The 24060-nt window shown below is 46.9% G+C and overlaps 9 protein-coding genes across 9 annotated transcripts; 4 read left to right on the top strand and 5 right to left on the bottom strand.

The window, feature by feature from the left end:
* Positions 1 to 621: 621 nt before the first annotated feature.
* V1513DRAFT_378002 (uncharacterized protein) lies at positions 622 to 2346 on the bottom strand (the record flags this gene model as incomplete). Its single annotated transcript, XM_066894966.1, has 3 exons — positions 622 to 900; positions 991 to 1857; positions 2083 to 2346. Coding segments are annotated over 3 exons (1410 nt in total), but the record flags the coding sequence as incomplete, so codon positions are not given.
* A 1754-nt stretch (positions 2347 to 4100) lies between these two features.
* V1513DRAFT_442783 (uncharacterized protein) lies at positions 4101 to 4677 on the top strand. Its single transcript, XM_066897710.1, has 2 exons — positions 4101 to 4376; positions 4457 to 4677. Exons 1-2 carry the CDS (start codon positions 4283 to 4285, stop codon positions 4525 to 4527), a joined length of 165 nt encoding a protein of 54 aa, XP_066754160.1. The 5' UTR covers positions 4101 to 4282; the 3' UTR covers positions 4528 to 4677.
* A 730-nt stretch (positions 4678 to 5407) lies between these two features.
* On the top strand, positions 5408 to 7155 carry V1513DRAFT_442779 (SRF-TF-domain-containing protein). Its single transcript, XM_066897709.1, has 2 exons — positions 5408 to 5931; positions 6257 to 7155. Exons 1-2 carry the CDS (start codon positions 5707 to 5709, stop codon positions 6662 to 6664), a joined length of 633 nt encoding a protein of 210 aa, XP_066754159.1. The 5' UTR covers positions 5408 to 5706; the 3' UTR covers positions 6665 to 7155.
* On the bottom strand, positions 7043 to 8615 carry V1513DRAFT_442777 (Alpha/Beta hydrolase protein). Its single transcript, XM_066897708.1, has 2 exons — positions 7915 to 8615; positions 7043 to 7864 (listed from the first exon to the last, which is right to left on the bottom strand). Exons 1-2 carry the CDS (start codon positions 8551 to 8553, stop codon positions 7247 to 7249), a joined length of 1257 nt encoding a protein of 418 aa, XP_066754158.1. The 5' UTR covers positions 8554 to 8615; the 3' UTR covers positions 7043 to 7246.
* Positions 8616 to 9700: 1085 nt separating this feature from the next.
* V1513DRAFT_442774 (uncharacterized protein) lies at positions 9701 to 11745 on the bottom strand. The gene is made up of 2 exons (XM_066897707.1): positions 11669 to 11745; positions 9701 to 11618 (listed from the first exon to the last, which is right to left on the bottom strand). Exon 2 carries the CDS (start codon positions 11608 to 11610, stop codon positions 9937 to 9939), a length of 1674 nt encoding a protein of 557 aa, XP_066754157.1. The 5' UTR covers positions 11611 to 11618; positions 11669 to 11745; the 3' UTR covers positions 9701 to 9936.
* A 5612-nt stretch (positions 11746 to 17357) lies between these two features.
* On the top strand, positions 17358 to 18251 carry V1513DRAFT_430991 (Redoxin; the record flags this gene model as incomplete). Its single annotated transcript, XM_066896368.1, has 5 exons — positions 17358 to 17376; positions 17543 to 17608; positions 17712 to 17802; positions 17854 to 17961; positions 18023 to 18251. 5 exons carry the CDS (start codon positions 17358 to 17360, stop codon positions 18249 to 18251), a joined length of 513 nt encoding a protein of 170 aa, XP_066754156.1.
* Positions 18252 to 19744: 1493 nt separating this feature from the next.
* V1513DRAFT_442759 (uncharacterized protein) lies at positions 19745 to 20762 on the bottom strand. Its single transcript, XM_066897706.1, has 2 exons — positions 20479 to 20762; positions 19745 to 20416 (listed from the first exon to the last, which is right to left on the bottom strand). The coding sequence occupies exons 1-2, from the start codon at positions 20504 to 20506 to the stop codon at positions 20106 to 20108; spliced, it is 339 nt and encodes a 112-aa protein (XP_066754155.1). The 5' UTR covers positions 20507 to 20762; the 3' UTR covers positions 19745 to 20105.
* Positions 20763 to 21184: 422 nt separating this feature from the next.
* On the top strand, positions 21185 to 21949 carry V1513DRAFT_442756 (mitochondrial 54S ribosomal protein bL17m). Its single transcript, XM_066897705.1, has one exon. It carries the CDS (start codon positions 21449 to 21451, stop codon positions 21851 to 21853), a length of 405 nt encoding a protein of 134 aa, XP_066754154.1. The 5' UTR covers positions 21185 to 21448; the 3' UTR covers positions 21854 to 21949.
* On the bottom strand, positions 21946 to 23703 carry V1513DRAFT_442754 (uncharacterized protein). Its single transcript, XM_066897704.1, has 4 exons — positions 23310 to 23703; positions 23138 to 23210; positions 22542 to 23075; positions 21946 to 22360 (listed from the first exon to the last, which is right to left on the bottom strand). Exons 1-4 carry the CDS (start codon positions 23394 to 23396, stop codon positions 22209 to 22211), a joined length of 846 nt encoding a protein of 281 aa, XP_066754153.1. The 5' UTR covers positions 23397 to 23703; the 3' UTR covers positions 21946 to 22208.
* Between the last annotated feature and the right edge of the window lie 357 nt (positions 23704 to 24060).

Below are 24060 nucleotides of genomic sequence, written 5' to 3'. Positions count from 1 at the left end.
CAAGACACCGAAAGCACATAACACCGTTAACATAAAAACAACCCATTTCAAACTAAATCAATAACTTAAGCGCATCGCAAACTGAAACAAATGCGAAAAAAGGAAAATTTAGCTATAGCTAGCGCTCGCAATGGGCCCGGTAGTCATTGGCACAGGAGATTCTGTATCGGACTCGTGACGGACAGAATGCTCGTATGGCACGTTCGTCGTATCGTTGATGTCGTAGCTGTCGGGATACCCTAGTAAGTAATGGTAGTACCCGCCCATGGAAACATGCTCTTCCTCCGCGTTGGGGGAGTACATCGGAACCCAGTCGCCATCCCCTTCATCTGACTCACCGTCAGAGGCCGAGACGTCCTGATCGTCCGCATACGCCTCTATGCGGTGGCGGGGCGGAGCGGTCGCCGTGTATACTGGCGCTGCGTCTTGGTCAGGTATCGCATCTGCCGGTGTTGTCGGCGCGCTTTCACGATGCTGTAAACGAAGTCGCTCTTGGTCTAGCTTGTCTGTCGGACGTATAGTGGCTAAAGAAGAAGAAAAAGTCTCGGCGTGGTCGACTGCGGCGATTTCGATATCGTCAATCGTCGGGACGGCAGGGTCCATCTCGGAGCTCGACGAGACTGGCGGTGCGGACGGTAGAAGTGCTTCTTCCAGCCGCGCAAGTCGCTCTTTCTCCGACTCGACTCTCGCTGGAAGTCGCTCTGGACGTTGAAGTGGTGGAGGTTGTAGCAGGTCTTCCGCATGTTCGGGATGTGGTGGCGGGAGCGCGTGCGGAGTTGCTCTTGAGTCGTTGGCCGCGGTCTGACGACGCGGCATCAACAACGACGTGCCTGGCTGCGATGTATAGTTTGCCGATGTGTATTCTGGCACGACCGGCTGTGAGGACGAAGAAGCCCGTACCTGCGGTGTCTCAAATTCAGGCGCGGTGAGAGTCCGAGTGGTTCGCTGCGTGAGCGGTATACTCTGCGGCGGGGTCAAGTTGACATTGACCTTTACCGGCGCGTTTCTCGGATTCGATTTGATCTGCTCTGACTTCTCCGTGCCGACCACGATCTCCGTCCACAAACTAACTACCCCTTTCATCCGCTTCAACAACTCTGTATCGACATACGGCCGCGACGCCAAATTAGACGTAGTGTCCGTGGCCGCGCTGTGCACACCGTTCTGCGCCATTGGCAACTCGACCTTTCCCGACAAATCCAGCACGACTTCCAAACAATACTTGAATGCAACTAGCGGGTACTCGTCGATCGTCGGGAAAATATCCATCGGCACACGAATATTAGCCATGATGGTGGTTGTCAGTGTCCGGGAGTCGATATAGAGCGGCGCGACGGTTTGGACCAGATCTTTCCTGAACGAGAGCGGCTCGAGATCGTGAGCGCAGACACGGGATATTCGGAGGAACGTTATGACCACGCCGGTCACATTGCGAACTTCCCTGACGTGCCGTACTGTAATTTTGACGGGAATGACTTCGCCCCGCAAACATCCGACAGCCGGCGTCTCGACGATAGCAGTTGCTGTGCCGCGCTCTCGCCGCCGATTTTTCTTTTTTATCTCTACTGACAACATTGACGGTTTGGGTGGCGGCAAGTCCGCGATGTCCAGAGGACACTGTAAGGATAACAGCTTATGACATGTTATAGGCGGAAACGGGCCAGGGCGGTGGTGGGTTGCCGTCAGCATGTAGACGATTGAGCCCTTTTCAAATTCGAGCGATGTCATGAGGCCTTTTGCCGGTAACTCGAACATGAACGCGAATGTGTGCTCACCTTTAGGAAGCCGTTTGTTAGTGGAGGAGGACGTAGTGGAGGCAGCGGACGATATGGACGATGCCGAAGTTGAGCTATATGCCTGTCTGATGGAGCCGAGTATTCTGTCGCGTCTGCTTTGTCGGACACTTTCGGTGCTGTCTATGGACCGGGCAGGCGATATGCTGGAACTATTTGGCGCGGATTCAGGGACTCGAGTTTCGGTGGATGCAGCAGCGACCGCGGCTTCTGCGTCGAGATCAACGTTCGAGACGTCGGCGGCGTCAACATTGTCGGAGGGGCTGCGTTCGCCGGCGTCCCAGAGTACGATCTCCTCGTGGCACAAGACATGACGAAAGGACGGGCCTTTGACGAGCGGGTTGCGGATGGTGAGCTGGCCGAGCAGGCGAAGACGGAGCTGGACGGTACGAACGGGCTTTGGCAGGTCGAGGACAACGACGCCAGATACGGAGTCGCCTGGGGTCCAGACGCGGTGGGGCTCGTTTAGTACGATGTAGAACTCGTCAAAACCAGCGAGCGGCGAGGCGAGCGCAGATAGCGACGGACGCAGACGGACGAGGGCTTTTTTCATGTGATGAACAAAATTATTACGGTAGAAAGAGGTATGACCAGTGAGTGGGTGCAGCGAGCTTTGTTGGAGACGAAGAGGCGACGGCGATGACGATGCTATTTGCGATAGCGAAGGCGAGCTGCTCAAAGTCGATGCGAGATGGAGCCCGCTAGTGCAAAAAGTCAAACCCAGTTGAAGTTGCAACTTCAGCCAGGGGGCGGGTCCGTTAAGCTCAAAATCTTAAGGTTTTGCCTTTATGTTGCAGTGCACAACACAAAGCTTAACTACCCTGTGGTTTACGATGTGGCGTGTGAGCACTGATTATTGACGCAGCTTTTGGCCGGATCCTTTCTTCGGCATATCATAAAATATGATTTTGTAGGATGTCGAGGAGATTCGCTTAGTAAACATAAGTAGGCTTGTTAAATCAATCGTCAGCTAAGATTGGGTCAGCTGCTGGCCACATATGGCAGTTTGGTGGGTGTCCGGATGAACTTGTAATTAATTAACAATGCGCGATTTTAACTAGCGCAAAACGCACAAAAGAAGCGCACTGTTTAAAATTGCTGCACTGCACTGTTCGTGGGCCAAAAAAAAAAAAAATAAAAGTGCTAAGCTTTTTGTCACTGCGCAGCGAAGCTTGATGGTCAATTTATTGAACTGCAGATTAAAAAACCTCCTCATCCTCGGCCACTGCCACGTGCTGGCCAAGATTCTTTGATAACCTTAGTTATCTCGGTCTATATTATTATCGTAACATCGAAGTGTGCCTTAACCTCCAATCCATTTGCATCAATTTCAATGCCATGAATCGAGTGATAACTAGTCAGCTGCAACATCTACTTGTGAAAATATCAATGTACAACTCAGAACGTTGGCTCTCGATATTTTATGGGCATAATTAGATCGATGAAGGACACGCTGCCCGTACAAAGTACAGCTGAAAAGTTGCAGAGTGATCCTAAGCCTAAAACAGTAAATTGTCCAGTACAGCATTTCATCGCTTACCAAACGAGTCTAAATCCCTCAAGCCGCACATTGGTCGGTTAACTACAAAATAGCGCACTGGCAGATAACAGCATGTCGACGCAACAAGAAGTTAGTCGCGTGCAAAAGTTACATACTCGGGCTGAGCTACGTTGCCAGCACCTTTCGGAGCCAGCAAAATAGGATGAACATTTCTGCAATATTACTAATCTGCTATTTGTTTATGATATGGACCGAGTTTGTGGCGCGCGCACTGCGTGCGCCCTGGATGCTGTCGGTGCGTGGAATGCGCAATCGATAGGATTCGCGGTCTAGCAGAACAAATACATTTATTCTGGACCATTTTGTATTTATTGTTTTGTTGTCTGGTTGGAGACAGACTAACTGGCTTGGCGCCAACTCGGCTTAATTGCCGAAAAAGTCGGAGTCCGGCACACTAATTTCAGTGGCAATCGTTCTGCGGGCCAATCGCCGTGCAGAAGATCCACCGCTCATAAACACCGAATCTGTGTGCTTTGCGTAATTCAGTAAGCGTTTAAGAATTAGCTTGTATGCCCTCTTCTGGGGCAGCTTAGCAGGTTGCAGACCCGCAATCATTTTGCTCGACAAGAATTTGTAGACCAGCAGTAAAAATAAATACGCTCTATTATTGTTTGGGTTGTTCGGGTCAGCCTGCTTTGACTAAGTCGGTCTGGGTTGCGGTGTTGTTACCTGCGCAGTGCCTTTGCCCAGCTTCGCCCTCTACGGTGCTCAGTGCACCTTTTGGATTTTATTATTTATTGCTCGCTCCATCCTCTTTCGTCACTCTGTTCTATACCTAACTGTCATCTTCCCTCGTTCTGTCTACCGACTTCAGTCTTTGGCCCTTGTTGTCGACGAACTTTATTCTGTACGTCCTTTGTTCATTTAGTGCATCCGCTATCGAATATCGCATTTTTCAATTGCTTCGTTGAGCAGGCAATCTTATTTCATGAGCGCATCCCTGACTGTTAATCTTGCAGGTACAAATCACAAAATGTTGCCTCCCGGAGTTATTCTCGTTTTCTGCATTGTCGGTGTTGTTGGTATGTCTCAAATAGTGCTTTCGAAATTTCTTGATTGTAGTTTCCAGGAAAAAGTCGGATGGCTAACAACTTGCTTGCAGGCATCGGCCTCTTTAGTCTCTTCGTCTACAGGAAGGTTGACGCCAGAAGAAAATTGAGACAGGCCTACTAAGTATCTCGCATCGCTTGTACACACCTGCTCCCACTACTATATAGTATCATCGACGTGTAAAAAGCGTTTATCGAAAGATTTCTCTTGGTGCACTAGTCTTGTATGTTTGTAATTTCGTAATATAGGGTTGTGTTTTGGTTGATTTATATATATCTATAACTACATTTATTATCGTAATTAATCTATACTATACTACTTGGGTTGATATCTTTCGAGATGTTACCGTGGATTTGGTATAACCTAAGCGTAGCTCAGTAGAGATATTGTGTCCCTATCCTGATAAATTATTCGTAAGGGTGATAATGCCAAAGACGACAGGTCTCTTATTCATATTCTCTACTGATCTCAATGTAATAATATGACGTCTACTTGCATACCGGATTCGGTTAGTTTTTCCTAACGTATTGTTGTGTTAGAATGCTTCCACTCAGTCTAGCGAGCTCTCCCATTGGCCATGGGCCGCCGAGGACAAGACGCAGCGGCAGCTTTTATCTAGCACAAATCCCATGCGACTGGATGAATGCGCCATATCTGCGCGTACAACAGCAATTGGGCATAGCGGGCTGGTATCTCAATTGAGTCATTCCGTCTGAATGGGTTGCAATCGTCGCTGCGCCAAGTCACCTTGGCCTCTACTGGCTTGGTGTGAACCTTCAGGGAGAACTTTGGATCCAGTAGTACATTGCATGTGTACCTTGTTTTGGCGTCTGACGATTTTGCTTTCGTCGACGGTCGCCGCAATCGACATAAGGATAGGGTTGTGGACATCGTTCTGGCTCAGAATGAGATCATCCAAGCGAACCAACGCCATGGAACCGCACTTACGGCGCAACCGCGTCGATGATATGTCCGCTTCCGCAAGGCCGGCGCAGATCGCAGCACGCAGGCGTACTATAAGTCCCGAAGACCCCTGCCCTGGGTTTCCGTGTTTGTGCACTCCGCCCGCCCCTCTCGTCCTTTCCTGATCCTGCTCTGCACCTTCCTAATCCGAGTCTGCCATCCCCATTCGCTCAATCTCCGCTCGCAACCCCCTCCCAGACAACTCGAATAGCGCACAAACCGCTATTCTACCGCGTGAACGATACTACGACCCCAACCCGCATTGTGTGCACCGCACCTAGTCACATCATCACGATCTACTTTTTTGTCTCCGCATAACCATATCATCACATCCCGCAAATGCCGCCAAAACAGACACAAGATGAGAGCATGCTGCAGGACGATGCAGCCGCTTCCCAGACGCTCAATGAGCCCAAGCAACAGCGGCCAGAAGAGGAAGACGACGATGACGAGGAAACAAGCAAGCCTGGCCGTGAGCGGCGCAAAATCGAGATCAAGTTCATCGACGACAAGTCTCGTCGCCACATCACGTTCTCTAAGCGAAAGGCCGGTATTATGAAAAAGGTATTTTCTTTTTGTCCTTTTGCGTCCATATCTTGCATTTCTGTAATTTTTTGAGGTTACTGTGTTGATGTGGTGGATTAATTCATACTTGCCAAAAGTTGCTTGTTGGAAAAGGGTAGTTTGTTGTCATCTTCTCCCGTTCGGGACCACGCGTTCTTTCCTAATCGGACTCACGCGTCCACCGCCCCACCTGCCAACTTCCGATGTCATGATCCAGTCCATTGTTGTTATTGTATTTCATGTCTCTATATATCACTAGTGTTTTCTGCCCGGCGTTGTTCTTAAAGTACTTCGTTGTCGCTAAAATGCTGACTAACTTCTCCAGGCTTACGAACTGTCCGTCTTAACAGGCACCCAAGTCCTCCTGCTCGTCGTCTCAGAAACCGGTCTCGTCTACACATTCACGACTCCGAAACTACAACCCCTCGTCACAAAGGCAGAAGGCAAGAACCTCATCCAGGCATGCCTGAATGCTCCCGAAGATCCAGCGACCGTCGTGCCAAGCGCGCAACAGCAAGTCTCTCACCCACCTGGTGTCGATGACCTCCCCGGCGACGAAAATGCGTTAGCTGCTGCGGCGGCTGCAGCCCAGCAACGAGCTGTCGCTGCCGCTGTCGCACAGCAGAGGGCTGCGGCCGTTCAGGCTCTAGGCATGCAACGCGACGCGCGAATGCAGGGCATGTACAATCCATATCCCGTCCAAGGCTTACAAGACCGCGACAAGGAATTCTAAAAGGATAGCGACTAAGTAAAATTGAACCGTCATTTGTTTACGTCTAAAAATTGTATGGAGTTGGTGCTGGGTAATTTTATTTGTTTTTTTTTTGATTTGATTCGTTTGTTCGTTACATCTTGAGCGTTCTGTACTCGCCTTTTGATATAATGTGTGTGGAAAGGCGAGAGGAAATATTGAAAATAGCGAAACCCTTAATGGAATTAATAGGGATTACTAGTTAATCATCATATACTATTAAATGATTAAATCACTTTATGTACAACTTGGGATATGGATCTTTTGTTTACTATTATCGCCGCAAATTGGCGTGTCTAAAAAAACTTCTGTTTAATTTTGATAATAAAAACATGGGATGCTTTGTAGTATGAATTGAGCGGTTGTTATTAGTACGTGTTGTAGCTGTTCTGAATTGTAAGATATTCGGTAACTAACTAGCAAAAGTTCGTTCTCGTTCTCATGTATAAATGTGCCAAATATATCGTGACGCCTAAAACAAATGAGGATTATATATATATATCCCGACCGAGCCACAAACTCCAAATTGCAAACTGACGAAAGCAAAAAAAAAAAAAAGTTCGATCAAACGAATTCCCAATCAAAGCAGTCCTGACAATCAGATCTCTCCACGCACGGCGGTGTGTTATTATACGCCTCGATCATATCAATAACAGCTCTGATACGATGACTGCTCACACTGACATGCCATTTCTTGTCCTTAACGGTATCGTAAATACATTCAAGACCAGAATGACACTGGGTTTCCATGGCGTACCCCCCTACCCAACACGCGGATGAAGGACCGTTGCAGACGCCCATGAATATGGGATCGGCCGTGTTACCAATGTGCCAGATTGTTGATTCGTTGGCAGGCACGGGTGGGAATGGGAGGTGCAGTCGTTGGGCTGCGAGCCGTTCTGGGGGTGCTTCGAATGCCACGGTCGGCACGCCGTACGTCCGGCCCAGTAATGCCGCCATGGATCCGCCAAGGGAGTGACCGGTCAGCCAGATTGTCGCAGTCGGGTAGAGTGACGTAGTGTTCCGGTAGATGTCAAGGAGGCCACGGTAGTACTTGTCTTCTGCATACAGCGCGTCTTCGAGACAAGTTTGTGAGCATGTGTAGGATTTCTGGTAGCAGTCGCAAACGGTCGTCCAGATGTAGCTTATCCGAGCGCAACAGCACGAAAATAGCAAGTTATCCTTACTTCTGTCAGCACGTCCGACTCGCCGATCTTACACAACACACTCACGTTGATTTTATCATTAGAAACTGTATCCCCGTCACTGTCAAACAAAGTGGAACTTGTCCCTTTAATAGCGACGACAACAGTCTTATTCTCGTCATCCGCAAAAACGTGCCCACGAACGCCTTTGTCGTCCCACCCGAACCCCAGAGTTTCATTGTATGGCTCGCCGACATCAACCCAATCTTTCGATGCCGGCACAGCGACATACGCGTCTGCTGTCATGCGCGCTAATGTCCCGAGAGTTTCGGGGTCGGAAATGTTGGGCGTGCGGACACGCTCGTGGATCCAGTCGAAATCGGTTATTTTGATAGAGTTGGGGCGGCGTGTGTAAGCGAGATATGATTCCATGAAATCCGGGTCCCGCTGGGAAAGCCGGGTCACGTTTTTCGAAACGGACGAGAGGTAGAATTCGGAGATGCCGGCTTCAAACGCATGCGATTTCGGGACATCCAGGCGGCGGTGCAGTGTTGCGTTCGCCCCGGTGCCATGGTGGAAGACGTGTCGTAGTTTGAACGCCGTAGCCGTCCGAGTGTTTTCTTCTAATGAGTATAGACGGTTTCCAAGAAAAGGAATTTGAAGTGCAAATGCGTGGAATGCAAATACAGCTGCTATTAGCAGCGTTGATGGGAGTAGATGGCGCATTGTTGCTGAGTGTGGGGACCGAACATGCCGGGGTGCTGTGACGGGAGGGCCACTGATGGCCGACCACAGCGATCTCTCCTCGAATCGTGCGGCTGCGACGCCTACTAACTTGCCGCGATATCGCAATACACAAGCGGTCCGAATAAATTAAACTACGCGTGAATACAATCCATTCGGGTATATATGATTTTTTAAAATACTGGACTTCTGAAGAACTGTCGAGAATGATGTAGTCAATAGTGCGCATGTGTGGATGTCTATTGTCTTGACGAATTAACTATCTACCTGAGGCTACTTTTACATAGAATGCCCACTCGAACAAGACTTTGAACATCAGAATGCTAAATGTGCCAAATTTCTTTAGGATATCCTTCAGGAATATCTCTTTATCTAATACGAACCCTGTCATCAGATCCCCTTGATCAATTTCCAAATCCAATTCTGTTGCGATGGCCAGTAACTCGGATTCAACAATCCCCAATTAAACTGCTTATTTTTGAGGCGGTAGGGACTCGCGGCGCCATCTGGTCGCTGTTACTCTAGCACAACCTCTTGTTCTGGTCGATTATTGCTTTGGTCTTAAATGCACGCTCATCAGCTCAATGCCTCTTCCCTGATCAGACAGCATGTCTTCTTTCCTGGAATATTTTCATGCCGTGTTTATACAACCTGTGGGCCCATACTTCTCATCATTCAAATTATCGTGCTCACTGTCACTCGACATACTGTCACGTCTCTCAGACGTCAGGACTGTTCCTTCTCCCTAGGGGGTAAAGAAACTGCATTTCGATGCAATCGTCGCGGTACATTAACCGCCAGGTTTCCTCACTAGTTTGCGAGCCAATCTAACAAATACATGCGCTTCCACATATCCTAAATATGTAGTAGCTCCACAATACAAAAATTGGGAGACCAGAAGGCCAACAGGCGTTTCGAGATAATTTGCAAATGCCAATGACATCAAGTTTACCCCACTTTACCGCGCCCCCACCAGCACGTGACATTTGGGTTTTCATACTTGAGTTTTAACTTCTCGCCTTAAACCAAGAGCATGGGGTTAGGGTCTCCGCGTTCGCGAATCCCACCGGAATACTCAGATACCGCCATTGGCTTTTGTGGGGGATAGATCCCCCGCGACGTTCAAGAATGTTTCGCAGCAGTTCTACAGCAATGTTCAATTACTATTGATAATTAGAACTCATTTTATACTAAATGCCTTAGTCTACCTGATGTACTACAACAGCTGCTATCCCAACTGTACATATTCCAATTATAGACGGAAGACAGATACCATTGCGCATAAAAATGATCATTAAATAGAACAAAATTCAAAACAACTCCATCCTTACTAACTCTGTCCGTAGCAGTAACTATAAAATTGCCCTATGCCTCTCCCTCTGCCTCCTTTGCCTTCACAGACTCTTCCCCGAATGCGACCTTCCTAAATCGGAAATGCGCCAAATCCTTCATCGTCTCCACACTGTTATGCAAGTTCTGTCTGACGAGCTCACCAGTAGGCTGACTGAAAACAATATCAATCTCTTCCAGTGTCTTGTCCTTAGTCTCTGGCATGAACAGGATCTGGTAGAACCATCCCAAAACAGCGATACCGCCGTAAAAACCAAGAGTGAGACCGATACGAGACATGGCTTCCTCCATGCGAGTGAAATTATAGGTAACGACGAAGGCACACAAGAAGAGCATGGCGTCTGACGTTGTCATGCCGTAGCTGCGCAGATAGGTAGGGTAGACCTCTGCAGGAATGACCCATGTCAAGCAGGCGTATGAGCCGAAAAATGCCATATACAGAATCATTCCTGTTAAGTAGCATCCTTCCGCTGCAGCGAGATTGGAGATCGGAATCAAATAACTGAATCCGACGAGAAGCAAACCGATAAAGAAACCAGGAAGTGTCACAATAGCCCAGAATCGCCTTCCAGTTTTGTCAACCCAGAGAAGCGCTGGGATTGTTCCTAACAACAACGAACCGCCTCCGACAAGCGACATAAAAACGCCGTTTGTTTTGCTGAATCCGATCTGATTCATCAATACCGACATATAGTAGAGAATGGCGTTTACACCGGTAAACTGTCCGAGAAAAATCATAATATTGGCGTACACAATCGCTCGACGACATCGCGGCACCGTGAAAAAGTCCAACCATGCCATCCTGCCTTTCGCGCGACTCTCCTCGATGCGCTCCTCCTCGGCCGATTGCTTCATTGAGAAGAACTCAAGTTTGGCCTCCATCTGGTTGATATCGCGAATACGCTTCCAAATAGAGTAAGCTTCAACGGTCTTACCTTTGTGCATTAGAAATCGAGGACTCTCTGGCAGGTAGACCAGACCAATCCACATAATCGTCGAGAAGATTAATGAAGACCCCAAGATGTACCGCCATCCGTAGTTAACATTGATGAAGATCGCAGCCACAGCGTAGCCGAGAACCTCACCTAGAGCGATGTTAAACTGATACAATGAAACTAATCGTCCTCGGAGATTTGAAGTGACGCACTCAGCGAGATACACCGGGACAGTTCCCCCTTCAAGTCCGAGGCCAGCACCCAAAATCAGACGGCCGACCATCATCATTGCAAAGTTGATGGCACCAGCTTCTAAAGCCGCACCGATGGTGTAAAGGAAACATGCTACCATAATGGCATTTCGGCGTCCGACCCACTCGTTCACAGGCGAAAGCAGTAATGCACCTCCAACAGCTCCAAGCGGCATCGCGGAATCGACCAAACTGGACCTGCTAGAGTCTAGGCCCAAATCTGTAGGCATGTAGACATTCGCTCCGCTGATCAATGACTGATCGAGACCGGAAAGAAGACCACCCATAGAAGCGAACACGACAAGCAGCCAAGTAAAGTATTTAGGTTGGGTGAAGTTCACCTCAATACTGAGCCACGGCTTAACTTTGTCAGCCTCAGCTAATTGGCGTTCCATTAACTCAAACTCGGCGTCGACATTCCAATTCGCGCCTTCTCTGTATTCCAGCATGTTGGCGTCAGCCTTGGCAGCCTCGACGTTATGCACTTTCTTCTCAGAAACCATGATTGTATCTACAAACGTCAGTGTGTCGATTGTAGAAATCAAAACGTAATGAACTTACAACAAGTTATCGCAAAAAGTAGTACCTCTTGTGTTGGATTTCAATAGACTTTTGGCTTGCCAAACTATGGGCACAACAGGTATAGTCAATTAGCAAGAAGGGAACCTGAGCTCGCTTTTATAATTTTCTCGTTTAACCTATATTGATTGAATGGCACCCCATGGGGATAGTCTACACCCCATGGCGGATGCTTAATTCAATGCGGGGTGGGTCATCGGCCTAGATCCGGAGATAACGTCTCGTTCTGAGCCACCAGTTTCTCCACTCGAGCGTGGAAAATGGAGAAAATATTACTAGTAATGGCTAGTGTGTTCGGATGAGCGATTATTTGTAATTGCCTGGGTGAGAGGGAGCAAAACATGACACTTTTGAGACAACTGCGCACACGGAAAAACTATATTCTGCGGGGTATCGGCACCGGCCGAACGTTGATCCCGACGGTCCGATTGCGGGCAAGTTCTTCCAGACTCAAAGGCGAACAATACTCTCGGCAGTAATTTTCATAAGACATCATATTCTGTTATTATCATAGCCTCAATTTCCATATTCAAATATGCTAGCATTCAGGTTATTCAAGGCGTAGAATGGCTACAGAAGTTGTTCCTTAGACCCAACCTGTGTGATCGCATGACCGAGAGCATATGATTTTAACTTTGCGGGATAATTGCTGTTTCAAGCTTAGCTTCCGGAAGTGAAAACTCTGCAAAAAAAAAAAGTGCTCGGTTAATCCGTGTCCAAGGACTAGAGTTTTTTTGTTTCGCGGATACTCTTCTCGAATACTAATCTACTTTTCCCCCGGTGAAATGGTTTCGCGATCGCTGCCCATTTTGTGAGTTCTTTAAGCTTTTGTCTCAATAGATCTGACCAGTGTATTTGGTCATACGCCGGCGCAATCCCAGTATGCTGTTTTCCCTCATAGGAAAATTTATCCGATGTCAATTATTCATGAAAACATCATCTTCAAGAGGGGCGATTATACAGCGCCAGCAATGTCAACTATTTAGCTAACCTCAGTGTAATTCAGAGGTCGCTAATTTGATCTCTGGCATTCCTTGCGACTTGTTCATGACCCATTAAGCTGCCCGGTGTGAGACAAGAGGACTCGCATCCGTTGACGATCATGATCCGAATGGCTAGGAAGGTAGTACCCCAACCAAACTTTACAAGATCTGATAATGCAAATTGTCAAAAATGGAACAGGCTTTCAAACTCAAAAATGATATTCGAATTGTGTGGCCGAGAAATTTTTCATGGCTTACTACGTTGAAATTCATATCGGGTCCAATACTTAAAAGCTCATAATCTGGCGAATTGTGTAAACTCTTACAAACCTTAACTTTATATGACTTTGCATAAACTTCAGCTCGCCCCTTTCATGGTTTCGGCGAAGATATTGATGCGGGGTGAGAAAATCAAGCCTCCCAATTGCAGACTTGCCCTTATTCTTTTCATGATTGACACTAGATCTGATTGTGGATTTTCTGAATTTATTTGAGCACCAAATATGAAATTGCATTGATCTCGCGATAAAACCGTTAAATATATATATTATATATATATGCTTCTAGACAAATCTGGCAAAATATTCTCATAGATGCGCGCTAGCTTCGACGCAAAGCGATAGTGACATATAAATCAGTTGAGTTACCCAAGCCCAGTCCGTGATTGTCCACCGGTGTCGAATGCTGACATGTAAGACGTCGAACACGGTTACTCCGAAGGTTCGGTCGGAGCTGCGCTGTCTGTCATTTGCAGAGTCTCCACTATGGAATGTAACAGCCACTTTCAGCATATGGGTACGTGTATGATAGTGCCTGTCCACACGGCGAGTCGCACTGCGTGGGTCTTGCAAGTGACTGTGCATGAAGCAATGGGGCACACCAGCTCGAACGTATTCCACCAGCGAGTGACCCACACAAGCGAGGACCCACGGCTATAGACTACGCGACCGCCCAACTTTCATTAGTGCATCCACCAATTGAGATTCAATAAACAGATTTTGAAGCCAGGATGTTCTTGGCAATGCAAGATATCGATAGAAATTCAGAGCAACCGATTAGCTGCAACACGACACTCAAGCGACGACGGGAAGGCATCCCATTCTACGGCGAATAATTGAAGCTCACGCGTAGCGAGGAATTAGTCATCGTTCAGCACATCCTCGACTTGGATTCGTGAGGATTTTCGCCTCCGTCTAGTTAGTGCTGAAGATATGGCCAATCAATTGCTGGGCGCACGCGCGGCGCGCAAGAACTGGGCTACAAATTTCATTAAACGTCGCCTGGAGACTAGAACCAGACTTAATCGTAATACTACTACATGCGGACCCTCTCCGAGGATCCGAACCTAATTATGCGGCAGTGATTTGAGCTTGTACGAAATACTATATCTAAGTACGGCATTATTGACGCGGACGTCTACAACTTTGACGAAACAGGTTTTATGATGGGGATCATCTCAACTGCGATGGTCCCTACAAGCTCAGAGAGATATTCCCGTCCAAAGACGACTCAGCCACGCTAGAGAATGGGTCACGGTAATTCAGGGCGTTAACTTCCAAGGCTGGGCGATTCCACCCTTCCTGATCTTTGTGGGACAGCATCACCTTCGCTCATGGTATCAGGAGAGTAATTCACCATATGGCTGGGTGCATGCGGCGAGCGACAATGGCTGGACAACAAATCAATTAGAATTTGAATGGATTAACACTTTGGTCGCCATACCAAAAGCCGTCCGATTGTTACCAATCGCCTCCTCGTTCTCGATGGTCATGAAAGTCATCTTTCCGCTCAATGCGATCAATTCTGCAAAGATAATAACATAGTTACGCTGTGTATGCCTCCCCATTCATCCCATACAACCACTTCATGTTGGATGTTTTGGGCCGCTGAAGAAGGCGTGCGGACAACAAATTGAGGATCTTATGAGGGTTCATACCAATCACATTAAGCTCTAGATTCTCCCTGCATTTCGGGAAGCTTATCAGGTCACCATGACAAAGAACAACATTCAAGGAGGCTATCGAGTGCAGGGCTCATGCCTTCTAACCCTGATAGCGTGCTAGCTCACTGCCAGAATGTCTACATCTGAACCATCGAGTCAGGCCTTCCCTTGGTCTCCGAAAATACCATATACTACAGCGGATTTTCAAGCGCAAACAGGTCTGATAAAAGACTTTCACGCCAGGATTGTTTCAGGAGCGTTTGCCGCCGATCAGGTTCAATGACTCTGAGCGCATCGGCGTGACTGACAGTTGGGGAAGAGACTTGAGTGACTGTGTGGATGTCCACATTAGGTTATTTCCCTATGCGCCTTTGTTAGCATCCTTTCAACTCCTCCCGTCTGAGAATCCTGAGGCCGCGGAAGAGAATGACGAAGAATCAGTGGAGCTTCTTCAGATTTGCATTGGGCATGTTGCGAAGCGAATCCCAGAATGCAAAGAGACATCTGTCGCTTCATCTCGACAAAGCATTTATCCCTCACTTCAAAAGACCATATCAAGAGTCATTAGGTACTTCCCGATCAGCACTTTGGCAAGCAGAGAGTTTAGGCGATGGTCCCTTCGCCGACGACGAGTTCGAAAAATGGCAAGCAACTCACCGCAACGACGACAAGTTTGTTCGTGATCCAATAGGTTATTGGCATGAGAAGCTTTCAATACCCTCGCTCTCTCGAATGGCTCTCGGCTTTCTCACGATACAATCCATGTCAAGTGTGAAAACATCTCAGGGCAGATGGTTGTCCCTGAGCGGAGTAATCTTCAGGCGCGAACATAGGCATGTGTCAAGTGCTGATGTCATAGTTTCGTGCTGGTACTACCAATGACCTAGATCCTTTGTTGCTTTCAATAATGGAGGAGAAAGACAGCGTGAGAGCATGCACCTCAATATGACGAGTTCAGAAGACAGGAGCTTGTATGACTTATTGGTAAGCGCAGGAACTGACTGCTGAAAAGATATTTTAAATGTGCAGGCAAAACCGAATAACCCTGAGACTGCTTACATGGTATTATGGTAGTACGGTATTTTTACTCAAGAAGACTTCAAAATTGGCGGAGCATCTTAGGTGAGCTTCTTCTGAGGGGACGATGACAGTCATAGTGGCTCACCCCATACACTGAAGGTTAACTACACTTACACCATCTACATTTGAAGTCAGTTGATACACTACATTCAAGTCTCGCATATTAATAATTTAAAATACACTTACTCTTCTGCCAAAGTGGTCGTCGAGGCTTCGACAATGTCGACACCTTTCTTTCCCCCCAATGTCCAAATTTGGCGATTGACGCGCTTTATAAAAACTGATAAATCAGAGTTTTAAAGCAGTCTGCTTTCAGTGTAGTGCAGGTGTGTTAGACGCGGGAACGGAAGGTATAAAAATGTTAACAGCTAGGGTCTTGTGTCACCAATGTAAGTGCAGTTTGTACCTAAATTTAAGGCGCTATACTTTATTACGCAATATCACGTGCTTCTCCGCAGATACCAATCTGCTTTGTTTATAGTCAGGGGATATTATTCGACCTTATCTCTATTTTTTTGAATCGAATAACGAACGTACTTCCCAAGCGAACGGATCACACAGGCGAACGGATCACACTCCACCGCCATCCACCTACTCTACTTCTAACATTAATTTCCTCCACAATAAAACAATGTCTTTACTTCCGTACGAAGCAAGATTAAATCTTGCCCTTGAAGCTCTTAGAAACGACAAAATTCTGAGTATTAGAGCTGCAGCGAAGATCTACAACGTATCGAATATTATTTCGAAGGCTTTTCAAATGTCGAATAGCGAATACGAGTACGGTGAAAATCTGCCGACATTCGTATTCGCAAACGACATGATGCGTATTGTGCACATAACGTTCGTCTATATTCTGTCAGAGAAGCTTGTACGGTATGCTGCGAGATACTGGCAAGAGAGGCAGCAATATCGTAGGAGTGGCAGTGCCTAAGGGACTCCTAGTGCCTAAGGGACTCCTAGTGCCTAAGGGACTCCTCTAACATGGGACTAACAGTCACTATATTATAGAGACTCACTCTCTTTTGATTTAGCAGAGTTACTCTGCCCCTGATCGACTGGCTCATGTTAGGTCAAATTGTTTTGTGCCAACAGTTCGCCAGAGTTTGCTCACAGCAAGTGCCTCTCTGTCATATTGTCCGTGGGAGTGGGGTCAATTTTCCCTATGAGTAGATACAACATACTTCCGGCTCTTCAGAACCCTAGGCTACAGGATAAGTCGATGAAGGGTCCATGTGATTTTGTGATTTTGTATCTAATTTATTGAGGATCGTAATATATCGACGTTCTTCGACATTGTATGCTGTATCTCGTTGCAGTGCACAATTAACCCACCGGTGATTGGACATGAATGTCCAGGCAAAAGCAAATTCATCTCGCATCCAGCAGCGAACATAAAATCAGCTTCATGATGTTGCTGATATTTCATTATCGATAGTCCGCGGATAAATGGGGGCGGCGCACAGAGCCTCTCGCCGAAGCTGTTAGGTGTTCCAGCTTCGGCGTGTGTCCCCGGCGACCCACCACTTATTTAACCGTCGTCAACTATATTCTTCTAATTCACCGCTAGCCACAATTCTCTTGATACTTTCGATTTCGCAAATCGATTGGCGAATTTAAGGACTGTTACTATATTTACTTAAAGATTATATAACTAATTTTCGAGATGACTCTTAACGCTGGTGGTATGCAATCTTTAGATTGTGATTCGTTTTTGTTCTTACGGATTCGATCATTCGATCAATATTGAACATCCGTGCAGTCACGCTGTATTTATCTGGGACGATCAATTTGTTCTATATATATCTCAATATGTTAAAATTTTCGAACTATACTAACTGTTGGAGACAGACAAGTTCCCTGAGGGTGTCAAGTTCCTCTACATCGCTTATACCCCGGAAGTCGCTGACATCAAAGGTAAGTCATTCGATCCTGCTGCAACTCGGGTTCATCCACCCAAAGTTCGCTGTACCATGATATACCTGGCCTCGTGTAATTACCTGCTAAATGAAATATGCAGCGTGCGGTATTCCAATTCAACTTGATTTCGACAAGGAGTTCCATGATAAGACCGTCGTTATTGTGTCTATCCCCGGGGCCTTCACTCCTACGTAAGTCCCGTGAAGAGCTTGATTTAGACAACAAATGCTGATGAGTTGTAGCTGCACCGCCAACCACATTCCTCCTTTCGTCGAGAAGTTCGAGACTTTGAAGTCCAAGGGCGTCGATGCCGTCATCGTACTTTCGGCCAACGACCCATTTGTCCAGAGGTAATGCCCCTGACTTTCCTCGCTTCCAAATCCAACCAGACCAAGTACTGACCCAACTTAGCGCCTTTGGCAAGGTTAACGGTGTGACTGACGAATCCTTCATCTTTGCGACTGACCCTGCTGCGGAGTTCTCCAAATTGGCTGGGCTTTCCATCGATTTACCCCCGGCGTTCGGCACACGTACGGCGCGATACGCTATTATTGTGTCAAATGGTGTGGTGAAGTATATTGAGGTGGACGCCAATGGCGTTGCTGGTTCTGGAGTCGATGCCGTTTTGGCTGCATTGTAAGGTGCGTTATCACGCGAGATATGTGAGAATGCTATGAAGTGTGGGTTTGGTTTGTGGAATTTGTGTGGTACCTGAGGTGGTATATAGTTGAATATACAATGGAATTTTTGGTGTCTACATTGTGTAGGAATTATCGGCTAAGGAAACGATCCGTGCTACGTATACCTATAGTACGCACATCTCAAGTGTTCCTAATAGCTCGATTGTGGCATACGTCTTGAGCTCGATGGTGAATGAAATAGGAAATCGAGCTCTGGCTATCAAATCCATGATTGCGTCATAGCGGGAAATTACAGGACACGCTCTGATATGTTCATGTTGAGTATTTATAATTCCACTTCGTATTAGCCGGCCTCCAAACCCCTTATTTTGAACAATACGAACAAAATGCCGAGATCTGGTGGTCCCACCTTGAATCATGTATGACGGTATAATAGCAAGATGTTCGCTTAGTTGCAAATTGGTATCAGAAGTGGTCAGACGCTCGCTGCGGGAGGTATGACGTTATTCCAGCTTTTCGCTGCGATGGCGAGACTCCTCACACCACGGCAACGCACGGAAGCTATTTAGCCAACGATCGTCACACCACCGCCCATCACCAGACGCGCTCGACAGTCTAGTTTCTAGCACTTCCAATAGCAACGGGCAACCCCGCTCGACAGGTTTGCACGGTAAAAAAAATGACGTGTCTCAACTATTTGCGTTATTTACCAATGGCGTCTACTTTCTGGCGTTGCCCCCCATAATGTTCATATCACGCGGTTTGAGATTGACGCTGTCAGAATACCAGGGATAAATAGTCCCCTTTATCCTATGTGAATTCAAAGGTCAATCGTTTTAGCTGTGTCAACAGTGTACAGCTCATCTCCACTCGTCGACAAACAAAATCAGTTTTATTACTGCCACGCGCTCGCCATTCACAGCATCCACTGCACAATGCGCTCAACTCTTCTGCTCCGCAATATCGCGCTCTCTCCTCGCCATGCAGTATCTGCGCCATTAAAGTCATTTCCATCTGGAATTATCTTCCAATTTCGTCGTCCCTTGATTTTTTCGGACCCGGCGCATTCGGAAACGGTTAGATACGCTAAGGTTTTGACCACTTGGTTTGCTGTTGTCGGCGGCTTTGTCTTCTGGCCTTTTGCTGTGAAAGGGTATGTTTTCCATTTAAGCCTTTTGAAATTACAGCGTGGAACTAACGAGAATGTAGAATTGCAATTAGCCGTGCCAATACATTTTAAACTTCCATAGACACTCTACTGCTGGACTAATAGCATATAGTATAGTTCATGATACTTGAACGGTTACATTCATTGGCAATCGGGTTGCAGGATAGTCGGAGTAATTGGTCTTATTGTATATATTCGGTTTTGTGTTTTCTCGTTAGGTAGTTATAATATTCTGTTTGCGTCAGACAGCATGAGTTCCGCAATGTCATTTGTCTAGCCATATCACGGTCAATTAATGATTGAGAATGCCTCTCTCGTTAGATATACGCTTTAAAATAGTAATTCAGATTATTTGTTGCCAACGGAAGTCGGCATGAAAGGAGGACATGATCAGGCATGCCCGCCTCAAAGCCCGCAGGAGTACATTTCAAAATAATTGAACGACACTCGAATGATCTATAACATATCTAACAATATATACCTATAATACAAATTAACTAAACTCATTTGTCTCTGATCTGATCAGCGATGAGGATAATCGCATCACATAAATCACACATATATCTCCATTTCGACTCGTCAACGTAATACGCAAACACCTATAGACTTAAACTAAACTAAATTAAAATAGCCTCGACCTTCCCAAAAAAATGCACAAAAGCCATAATTGATATCCTTCGACTCTCTACTTCGTGGAAACAGCAGCAGCAACCTTCTCCCACACTCTTCCCGCTGTCTCACGGCTCCATTTGCCGAGGTCCGCATTCAATAAAAAGGTCGCTCCCTTAACCACCTCCTCGTCCCATAAATCTTTCATTGTCTCAGCTACATTTCCCCGTGTTTCGACCGGGAGTGGCTTGGTGATAGTGTAAGTATGCGGAGTCACGATGCTCTCCAGGGTTGTACGTGTCTGTGCGATAGAAGTATGTGCGCGGTTAGCAGTGTGTTGGATTTCGCTAGTTAGGAGATAAATTAGCGTTGAGGACGTTGTGACACCTGCATTGATTTGTATTAATTTTCATTTCATATAAATAAGATACGAATCAGAGAGGACGAACCTGCCAGGAAACCAAAGACTAGACTCATCTTGACTCCAACTTGTTTGATATACCTGTCGTTTTAGTATGTCTTGATTCGGGTATGCCCTCGGCGCCAATCTTAACAAATTGTGCAATCTCGATCACGAAAATACTAAATCCGCAAACTTGACGATGCAAGATTGTCCGTGAGATGTCGTGGCAGGTTGACACAATCACTGTCGACACGCCTCACCCGTCGGCCTAAGTTTTCATTGGCGCGGCGGTCGGTAACTTTAGCTCACAACCCACAAGACATGAATAGGCGCATCCCATAGCGGTAAGTTTTATTCTGGGGCACAATGGCCATGGAAATTATAGCTTCACAAGGGAACAAAAAAGTTTCATTAGGCACAAAATACATCGGCCAAAGGGTATCGCCGTTCAAAATCTGTAGCAAACGGGAACTTGAGTTCTAATTGACAGCATTGCACACATCAAATTGACGCGTTACTTTCAGAATTTGAACTTGGGTTGGATAGGAAAATTTGTGAGAGCATAGTGCGGTTGTGTTTGGAAAATCGTGGAGATATTAAGAGATCCCGATATTCAAGGTCTGCAACACTTTCGACCACAAATCAGTTCCGTGCATATATATCAAGTGGCAATCTTCAAGAATTGAGCTAGAGGCTTTTTTTTTACACCCATCTCAACGACCATAAGCCATGCCATCACAAGGACAAGCACACCGGACGCTCGGCAGGTAGGTCTTTTCCGCTCACTCCATGTTGAAAGTACCGGTTACTAACTTCCCATTAGAGCGTCAGGTCCTCGTCGCGCGCTCTTACGGCAACTAGTAACCTCTCTCATAGAGCACGATTCTATAACAACAACTTACGCCCGCGCAAAGGAGACACAACCGCTCATTGAGAAACTCATCACGCACGCCAAAGACGGCACGGTTGCCGGGCGGAAAAGCACTTACGGGTTCGTGTTCAACCCCGCGTTGTCTATGAAAAAGCTGTATGATGAGCTTGCGGTGCGGTATAAAGATCGTACAGGCGGGTACACGAGACTGTTGCACCTTGAACCGCGCGACCGGGATGCGGCACCTATGGCTGTATTGGAACTATTAGGGGGGCCAAAGGATTTGAGGTTATACCTGACTGCGAAGGCCATTGTGCATGCCGAGGTTTCAGGGAAGACGAAGCTGGATAGAGCGACGACGCTGAATATGCGCAAGATCGAGGCGAATGTGAAGGATGGGAAGCAGCTATTGAGGGAGAAGGTCGAGCTTATGAGACGGGTTTATCATTCGGAGAGAAGTAGTCAGGACGTATTGACGGATATTTCGGAGAATGCCAAGAGGAGGGCTGATGAGAAAGCTATCAGCAAGAAGATTCCGCTGCGGAAGTAATGTAGATACTATTGTATAACCACAACCGACATATTTCATCATTTGCCAAGTACTTATCATCGTTCTACGTAGTAGGGGGAGTGCACATACAATTAGGTGATGCAGAATTCAATTACCTTCCACAAGTAACAAAGCGTAACTACGATTTATTATTGACAATACCAAAGCCAGACTATCAAATACATAATACACAGCAAGAAATGACACAAAACTATGACCAATTGTCGCATCGATCGAACGCGTCGTCGAACTATTCTATAATATATCTATATAGAAGCGGATATGCAAGAAATTTCCGATAAAAGAAACCCAATTAACCAAAGACTTGAAACAAATGGGGCTGGGCCTCAACTGTTTACGCCATCATGGCTGCCATAATGACTGCCATGGCGCCGACCGTCAGCGAGGCAACAAGCTTGGAGCCCGTGCTCGTGGTCGCAATCGCAATGGGAGGAAGAGTCGAGCTGATTGAGGTGGCGTTGGCGGTGGAGTTAGCCGTGAAAGTAGCTATAATGAAAGTTAGCATATGTCTTTAGACAAGAAAATTAGGCTTGGAGATGGTGCATTGTGAACGGAAAGGGAAGGAGAGACATGCCATTAGCACTGGAGTGATAGGGGCTAGAGATGGAGGTTGTGAAGATGGATGACGAGGTCGTCAAGCCTAACGACGTCGAGGAGAAAGAGTTACCTTCAGTGGTCAAGGAAGTGACAAAGCTGGAAGGGGTGGAGGAAGAAGTAGCGACGACAGACACATCAGATGTGGTCCCTACGGAGGTGGAAGTCTCGACGAAAGAGGTAGATTCGATCCATGAAGTAGATGAGGTCAACTCGGCGGACGATGCAGAAGGCTTTGTGCTAGAAGTAGGCACGACAGTCGACGTGCTAGATGTAGAAGTAGTTGAGGATGTGGACGAGGTAGTCGAGGTTGAAGTAGTCGCAGTAGTCGAGGTTGTGGACGAGGCAGTCGAAGTAGTCGAGGACGTGGACGTGGACGATGTAGTCGAAGTAGTCAAGGATGTGGTCGAGGAGATAGTAGAAGATGAAGTACTAGAAGTGGACGACGCCTTTGTAGAGGACGCAACGGACGAGGACGTGGACACGCTAATGGTATCGCCGAAAGAGCTGCAAGTCGACTGAAAGGACGACCAGGCGATAGAAGTGTCACCATTCGGGCAGGTGCTCTCCAAGCAGGACTGCATCGCGCTGGACTCCTTCTTACACACTGTTTTCGTCAGTCTAATTCTCGAGACACAACGACGCACGAACGAAATAAGAGGTACTAACGGCAATCGACGGAAGCGACGCTGTTACAGGACGAAGTTTTCTGCACAGAGCTAACGCAAGCCAAAAGGCAAGCCTATCCGTGATGTTAGCAATTGTTGATCATTCTAATTAAGAGCGTCTAGCACGCGCAATAGTCGCAATCGGACGGAACAAAGGAGACGTAGACACGAACAGGAGGTGTGGCAGCAGCCATACCGGCCATGCTGGACAAAACAGCAATGGTGGCGGCAAAGGACGAAACGATGGTCTTGGAATGCATTCTTGTCGTTGAAAAAAGATGAGGGGTAAATACAGATAAACAATCGCGATGGAGTTTAATGTGAGCTGCACAGAAGACGACCTATTCGATACTGGAAATGAGAGTAACGTATGCGAGGAATGCCGCAAATGTAGAACAGTCGACAAAACGAGAGTGTGGGGAAAGACAGAGAGCAAGAATATGAACGATTTTCTTGTGGATGGGTTGATGTTAACGAGCGAAGTTGGGATAGTTTGCACGCATGGGAAGCATGCGTGGCATGCGAGGAGCATAAGTTGTTGCTGTTGCCTCCATTTTGCGCCTGTCTTCGGCACGCACCCCAAAATAGTAGTCTTGGTGAAGCGTTTTTGACAACTGCGGCATAAATGCAAAGTTGAACTACCGGTTCCCTGGGCCATATTTTCTTTTCCACAGGGTATTCAAAGCTGACAAGCGTAAGAGTTATGGTCTATATATGGTTATATTTATATAGATAAGATAGAAGTAGTTATTAAGCAGTTCCGAGGACTTTTGCAGTCTCCCTCTCGGAGCAATGATTTTCGATATGTTGCCCAACATGTTGCTTCCTGATTCGGCAGCATTACTGGCCCAATTGGTTCACTTCGGTGCCTGTCGCCGGGCATGTAAGCATAAGGCATTCATACCAATTAATTAACTTATGGTA

The sequence above is a fragment of the Lipomyces chichibuensis genome (assembly GCF_038497645.1).
Source record: "Lipomyces chichibuensis strain CBS 12929 unplaced genomic scaffold V1513scaffold_11, whole genome shotgun sequence".
Classification (NCBI taxonomy): domain Eukaryota; kingdom Fungi; phylum Ascomycota; class Lipomycetes; order Lipomycetales; family Lipomycetaceae; genus Lipomyces; species Lipomyces chichibuensis.
Note: the sequence above shows the minus strand (reverse complement) of the source record. Positions and strands in the feature narration are given on the sequence as shown.

Bases quoted from the DNA above. Each gene is read 5' to 3' on its own strand.
- V1513DRAFT_442783 (XM_066897710.1), top strand. From the start codon at position 4,283: ATGAGCGCATCCCTGACTGTTAATCTTGCAGGTACAAATCACAAAATG. The intron at 4,377-4,456 runs GTATGTCTCAAA...ACTTGCTTGCAG, and splicing joins CTGCATTGTCGGTGTTGTTG to GCATCGGCCTCTTTAGTCTC.
- V1513DRAFT_442756 (XM_066897705.1), top strand. From the start codon at position 21,449: ATGAAAAAGCTGTATGATGAGCTTGCGGTGCGGTATAAAGATCGTACA.
- V1513DRAFT_442779 (XM_066897709.1), top strand. From the start codon at position 5,707: ATGCCGCCAAAACAGACACAAGATGAGAGCATGCTGCAGGACGATGCA. The intron at 5,932-6,256 runs GTATTTTCTTTT...TAACTTCTCCAG, and splicing joins AGGCCGGTATTATGAAAAAG to GCTTACGAACTGTCCGTCTT.
- V1513DRAFT_442774 (XM_066897707.1), bottom strand. From the start codon at position 11,610: ATGGTTTCTGAGAAGAAAGTGCATAACGTCGAGGCTGCCAAGGCTGAC.
- V1513DRAFT_442754 (XM_066897704.1), bottom strand. From the start codon at position 23,396: ATGCATTCCAAGACCATCGTTTCGTCCTTTGCCGCCACCATTGCTGTT. The intron at 23,211-23,309 runs GTTCGTGTCTAC...CATCACGGATAG, and splicing joins TGGCTGCTGCCACACCTCCT to GCTTGCCTTTTGGCTTGCGT. The intron at 23,076-23,137 runs GTTAGTACCTCT...TGACGAAAACAG, and splicing joins CGTCGCTTCCGTCGATTGCC to TGTGTAAGAAGGAGTCCAGC.
- V1513DRAFT_442777 (XM_066897708.1), bottom strand. From the start codon at position 8,553: ATGCGCCATCTACTCCCATCAACGCTGCTAATAGCAGCTGTATTTGCA. The intron at 7,865-7,914 runs GTGAGTGTGTTG...GACAGAAGTAAG, and splicing joins TTTCTAATGATAAAATCAAC to GATAACTTGCTATTTTCGTG.
- V1513DRAFT_442759 (XM_066897706.1), bottom strand. From the start codon at position 20,506: ATGAGTCTAGTCTTTGGTTTCCTGGCAG. The intron at 20,417-20,478 runs GTTCGTCCTCTC...AAATCAATGCAG, and splicing joins AGTCTTTGGTTTCCTGGCAG to GTGTCACAACGTCCTCAACG.